The sequence below is a fragment of the Lytechinus pictus genome, unplaced genomic scaffold (assembly GCF_037042905.1).
Source record: "Lytechinus pictus isolate F3 Inbred unplaced genomic scaffold, Lp3.0 scaffold_25, whole genome shotgun sequence".
Classification (NCBI taxonomy): Eukaryota; Metazoa; Echinodermata; class Echinoidea; order Temnopleuroida; family Toxopneustidae; genus Lytechinus; species Lytechinus pictus.
In genome coordinates this window covers 990,164-996,499 of record NW_026974145.1, presented here as the reverse complement: position 1 = coordinate 996,499, position 6,336 = coordinate 990,164, and the positions used below count along the sequence as shown (strand labels likewise).

The window sequence follows — 6,336 nt, the reverse complement described above, 5'->3', positions numbered from 1 at the left end:
TGTTACACAGAAATCGGCAAGCGAGATTGAGATACGTATCTCGTTCTTTACTTAAAATCGTGCTCAAAATTTTCGCTTTTCAGATTGGAATATAAAAATTTTCAGCTCGCGCTTCGCGCTTGCATCATTTCTTTAGCGAAACCCCATACTTTTCATGATTCAATAGGTGAATAGAATGTCCCGTTTTCAGTTCTAAACCGCAAAAGAGTTCCTGCTTCGATTTGCAATAATCGTTTTCAGAAATATCAACATTTTCAGCTCGCGCACTTCGCGCTCGCATCTATTGTTCTTTTAGATACAAATCTTAATCATTGGTACCGAAAATGCTTAGAATATCAAGCTTTCAGGTCAGAATATAAAGAGATTTCAGCTCGCTCTCGGCACTCGCATTATCTGTGCAGTAAGGTATGAGTCACTACAAACAGTCCTAATTATAAGCAGGTCACCTTTTTCCTCTTTTCAGGTCAGTATACTAAAAGATTTCAGCTCGCGCTCGCATTAATATGTGTTTGAGATATGTGTCTCTTTCTCATGAGTCATATATATATATATATATATATATTAATGAGGCAAAGTGGTAATGCATTGTACTTAGTTCCAACAGTTTATTTTGAATTCCAAATTTTCGACGTTAAACATACGTCTTCCTCAGGGATACAATAAATATATATCGATATATACGATATATATATATCGAGCGCCTTTGGAACGTTGCTTCATGATTTTGCCCCCCACCCAATCTGAAATATGGATCGACGCCCTTTACCCCGATACAAGGGTGTAGGCTGGTTTGAGCACGGGGAGGTGCAAATCCTGGGGAGGTGGAACTAAAGTGGTATGGGGGTGCACATCTTGGGGAGATGGAACTAAAGTTTGGAAAATCAGCTGTTGAAAGCCGAAGAAGGGGTAACCAATTTCGTTTTTCTTACCAGTGTCGGAACTCCTCTGCCTCAGCGGGAGGCTACACGTGCACCCAGCGCACCCCAGCCTACTCCCTTGCTATATCTCTTCTATTCAAGAAAAATCGTTTTATGTAATAGAAGCGACTAACAATGTTGTTAAGGTCAGTCTAGTATCAACTACATGCAGAAAACACAGTAACACGAAAATAGAAAAATGCTTTTTTTATGTCTCAAATAAAATATTTAATTCATATACAGAATATCTATTGGGAAATGTGATAAGAAAAGCAATGAAGCCACTACTAAATTCCTTTTATAAAAATCCGCTGACATAAAATAACCTTTCGCAAAATAAATTTAATCGGTATTGCATACCTTTAAAGTTGCAATTTATAGTTGGTGATATATTGTTTATCTGAATTAGTCAGAATGAGTATTACAATGATAGCCTTTATCACACATATTAATTTTTCTTCTTTTTAAAAAGGACACAATTTGAATGGATTCAACGTGATCATCTAGTTTTCTGTAAAGCTGTTGTAAATTATAATTCGTCCACGAAAATACTCAATCATACTCTTGAATTATGTCTAGTCATCTAGACTTACGATTTTCAAGCATACAAAGGAACTTTTCACGTACGATTCATCCCGCCAATAACTTAGAGGACTCTTTTGAAGCATCCTAGATTGGAGGGTTAAACGCTTTATGTCTTGCTTGAGAATCATGGATCCAGATGGCCAAATTTATTATAATAATCTGCTTGAGAATTTCTGTATTGATTAGAATGATATTAAAATGGATTAATGGACCGGTATGAATATACATAAAGTCTAGCTATTTCGAAGCACACATTTTTTGTGGATTTTTTTTGGGTCATTTTCAATAGTGTATTTTCACCTTGATCTACAGCAACTGGTCGATGGGATCGGAGTAAAATTTCACAACCATTTTTTTGCATTCGTAGATACAGATGACCTTCATGCATCAAACATTGTTTTCTTAAGTACATATTATTTTTACAGTATATAATTATAATAATAATAATACATATGATTTATATAGCGTCTTTTCCATTTTGATTAAATGCTCAAGGCGCTTATAAAAGAGCAAAACATAAAAGTAAAGAGAACTAATTAAGAGAAGTACAAGAAAGAGTGAATTACAAAATAATGAGGAAAGTGTCTGTCTTCAAACCTATAGTAGGCCTACCTGCTGGTATATACAACATGGAGAAACTGATATGTTGCAGATTCGGGGCTTCAGTTCACGATGCTCGATTTTTAATAGAATAGATAAAATTAAGTAATTGATCATTTGAATATTTCATTCATGATATCTGGTGGGTTAGTCTGTCCATTGTGCTTGATTGACCTTAAGAACTCGACGTAGGTTTTTGGAAGGCCAGACTCTACGGCGCCCTCTGTGATGACCTTCATGTAGTATGGTGATGGAAGTTCTTCCTCTTGGCCATTCATCATCTGATAGGTGCGACAAACGTATTCCATACCCTCTGGTGACGTCACCGTGACGTCAAATGCTTTATAGCTAGATTCTGGCCTTTGAAAAATAATCGCACAAAACAATGGAAATCGTATAATTATTTTCTTTACTTGTATAAATTAGAGATCTGTTGCAGTGTTGGAGCCATGAGACTCCATGACCAGTGTATGTGCTCTGCAAGTTTACACTATTATTATCTAATTCCCGATGAACCATACAGGGGCCGTGGAACCAGGGGGGCTGGGGGGGTTCAGTCCCCCCCCCCACTTTTTTCTAAAACCGTGTACAAAAACGTAAAAATGACCATACGATTGTGATTTTTAGCATGGTCAGCCCCCCCCCCCACTTTTGGCTCAGCCCCCCCCCCCACTTTGAAAACCGTTCCGCGGCCCCTGCCATAGACGTCTCCCGAATGTTACTGAATAGTTGTGAAAATGGTTCTTTCTTTAATCTTTCTTTCCACTATTTTCAGATCCATTATATCACAGTAAGTCGGGAGCTGAAAATGTCTTGCAACATAAGGAATTTTCACTTTAGTATAACATGGCCCGTTTCCTGTGTATTTTTTCCTTGACCTGACATAAACCAAATTGAAGTGTGCTTACGGATCTAGATTAGCCAGATCTGATTTTTGGAGACGCCATACTGCTCCCCAGACGTGGCCTTGAGGACTCTCTATAATAGAGGCAGGGGCTCCGTTCCATAGACTTTGTTTTACACTCCATCCGGGGTACACTTGAAAACATAGTCTATAACCCTAAAATATCGTAAAAAATATAAATATTAATGAAAAATATCCGATGTCGGTTTTTTCAAGAATTTCTTCATTAAGGTAATGCCACCATCAGGGTGGGTAAAATGTTTGACAAGCAGCAAAAATACAAATTGTTATTCAAACATAATCCTTGATACACCCTGTTAACGGTCGTCGATCTATGGCCAGTGGCTTTGGAGTATAAAGTCGCCATGTGCTAACTTCTAAATACCTTGATGTCTTGCTCTTCAAATACAATGCCACTCTTATAGCAAATTATCATAACAGTTTTTCATTATGAATAGCGGTCCTAGTAAATAATAACCCTTTTGCAAACTTATGAATAGTATATTGCATACTCAATGTTATTACCTCTAGTTTAGCTGGACCAACTAGCTCCGCGGTTGGGGTACCAATGTGTATACGGGCTCTCAGCAGGTTGCTGGCAAACCCAAAATACAGAAATGAATCCCCATCATTACTAATCAGATAAAATAGAAAAATAACAGAATCAAAAGGAATGAAAGACACATTATTTTGTGTATGTCATCCGGGGTATTATAATAAGCATACATTAATATCAATGGTAAGGCCAAACTGATAGTTTCAGTACAGTATATACTGGTGGTGTTACAAGATTCTGCATGTAATTTTTGTAATCAAAATGATAATTACCAAGGAATCGGTTAAATTTCAACTTACCTCAGTGCACCACTGTCCATGTTATTCTAAACAATATGCTTCTCTAAAGGATATCATCAGAAAGGGAAATTCCTTTCTTGAATAAATACCAAAGGTCTTAATATATTGCGAATGGCCGGTAGCATGACGGAACCAACCTTTGGTCTTGTGCTGATAAAAAATAAAGATAAGTGTATTTAGTACTGCCTAAAAGAAAGGGGTGACTCTTATTATTTCAGATCACACTCGAGGATGGTGGGGGGGGGGCATGATCATGGGTGTTTTTGGCGTCTTATCCGTCAACTTTGTTTGATTTTTGGTCAGCGTCATTTACCCCCAATCCTTACTTTTAATGTATTCATGAGCCGATCGCTAGTCGAATTTGGACAGTTTTAGGCATTATCAACCCCCTTTGATACAGATAGGCAGGCTTGGGGGCACTGTGCCGCCAAAAGTTCCGTGACCAAATAAACAAAGATAAATGAAGATAAAACGAAAAGGAAAGAAAGGGAGAGGAAATATCATTGTTTGAATAAATGTTAAAATCTATCACAAGATAGATTTTCAGTTCAAAAGGTCCATTTTTTTTGCTTGCTCGCGATTTTAATTTTGTCACAATGCGACGTGTTGAGCCCCCCAAAAAACTGTTTAGCTCATTATGCCAGTGTGTCACACACCGAGGATCTACTAGCTGTCTCAAAACAGTTCCAGTTATCAATTTTCCCCACAATGTTTTGTCTGTCTTTTTACAATGCGGCGCCACTGACGGGTAGGGGCGGGGGCAGGGGGCGACCGTCCCATTTGATTTTTTTGTGATAAAAATATAATAAAATGAAAAGCTCAAAAGGTATAGTGAAGCCCGCCAGAAAATGAACACATTTAAAAGTGTTCAAGTTTTGCCAGGTTTTAGATATCTAATTTTGAAGTCAAGTGATAAAATATTACATTCAATAAAGTTTGTTTCTGTGGGCCCACCGAGCATTTAGTATTGTTGTCTTAATTCAACTCTCAGCATAATGGAACGCATTTTGTGCTGGCGATCACTAACTTTTGAGTACAACTGTACATGTACTATTTCAAATCGCTAGATTTAGAATTTAGATTAGAATCATTTATTAAGGCAATGATGTTTCTAAGTCTTACGTCAACCACTCCAAATAACTGCTCTGTACTACCTCATGGACAAGATTAAGGCCCAAAGTTGATATTCATTGAACCCTGGGAGTAAATACTCACTCCAATATTGAATACTTCCACGTCCTACCACTCCCCCTCTCTTACAAGAAAATTATAATCAAAGTCGATTTCGATTTGAGGGTCCCCATGCCTCCCCAGTGGATTTATCTAAATAATAAGATCGAAATAAATAAAATCTGTAAGTACGTTCTGCATGTAAATCCATCAATGTATTTAAACGATTCTTCTTCTATCATAAAATGACAAAAATTGGGATTTCGTATCGACACCTTCAAAGCTCAATATCTGAATTTCTTGATAGTATTTTGTTAATTCAATCCCTTCTGCATTTTTCTATATTTCTCCATCCTTAAATGGAGTCTCTCTCATGTATCCCCTCTCTCTTACACACACACACACCCACATATCTCACTCATTCTTCCCTCTATCTTTATCTCTCTCTCCCTTTCCCTCTCTCTCATCATTTTACCACCATCCGAAACACTATCAGCTTCCAATGAAATGAGAGATAACGATCATCAATGAAAATGACAACACAATCATGTTTGATCAATGCAGTAATATAAATTTTATTTCCCAGTATCTACAGTACAGAGAGGTACACACACGTTTGACATGAAACCAAATCAATTTATGTACCGTTTCAACTTTCAACACTAACATTATAAAATTCATGTAAGCTAACCATGTTTTAATTTCCATATTCAATAAGCTCAACTCATACTGTACTTCATTATAATCTTGGCGCTACAAATAATGGCATTTGAGCTAAATATGTACAGTACTGTAGAGATTAATATACAATAACAACCACTTTTCAACTTATATGAATGTGTACGGCAACAGGAATTGTTTTTTTCTAAGTATATCAGTGAAATTACAATCTACGTCCCAGACGGTTATTTTCACAGCAAGAAGTCATCTTAATAAGTACATTGTTGAAAATATTACACATCCATTTTCTTATTATTGCAAAGTCATAAAACAATAAATCTCCTGAATATATGATATCTATTGTTAAAATTATACAATTACTACATGCATTTCCTACACAATGAGGAGAAATGCAGATAAAAACTTCCTAATATAGGGCAAGGTAATAAGTTTTCTCTGTCATGATATTCATACATTAAAATGATGTACAATTTTAATGATATATTGAGGAGGATTGGACACTCCATGAGAGCAACATTTCTAGGTTTACGAAATACAGAACATAATTAGTTGATTGTTCCAAATATTAAACACATCCAAACTGATGTAATAAACAGAACCTATGTGCCGGTGTCCCCATCTACA

The 6,336-nt window shown here is 36.6% G+C and overlaps 1 protein-coding gene across 1 annotated transcript; it reads right to left on the bottom strand.

Moving 5' to 3' along the window:
- Window positions 1-1,109: 1,109 nt before the first annotated feature.
- On the bottom strand, window positions 1,110-3,973 carry LOC129270690 (gamma-glutamylcyclotransferase-like). The gene is made up of 4 exons (XM_064115247.1): window positions 3,862-3,973; window positions 3,532-3,640; window positions 3,011-3,162; window positions 1,110-2,462 (listed from the first exon to the last, which is right to left on the bottom strand). The coding sequence occupies exons 1-4, from the start codon at window positions 3,879-3,881 to the stop codon at window positions 2,216-2,218; spliced, it is 528 nt and encodes a 175-aa protein (XP_063971317.1). The 5' UTR covers window positions 3,882-3,973; the 3' UTR covers window positions 1,110-2,215.
- Between the last annotated feature and the right edge of the window lie 2,363 nt (window positions 3,974-6,336).

Coding starts and splice junctions, on each gene's coding strand:
- LOC129270690 (XM_064115247.1), bottom strand. CDS start 3,881: ATGGACAGTGGTGCACTGAG. Junction 3,641..3,861: donor ATGGACAGTGGTGCACTGAG/GTAAGTTGAAAT, acceptor TTATCTGATTAG/TAATGATGGGGATTCATTTC. Junction 2,463..3,010: donor GATCTGGCTAATCTAGATCC/GTAAGCACACTT, acceptor TATTTTTCAAAG/GCCAGAATCTAGCTATAAAG.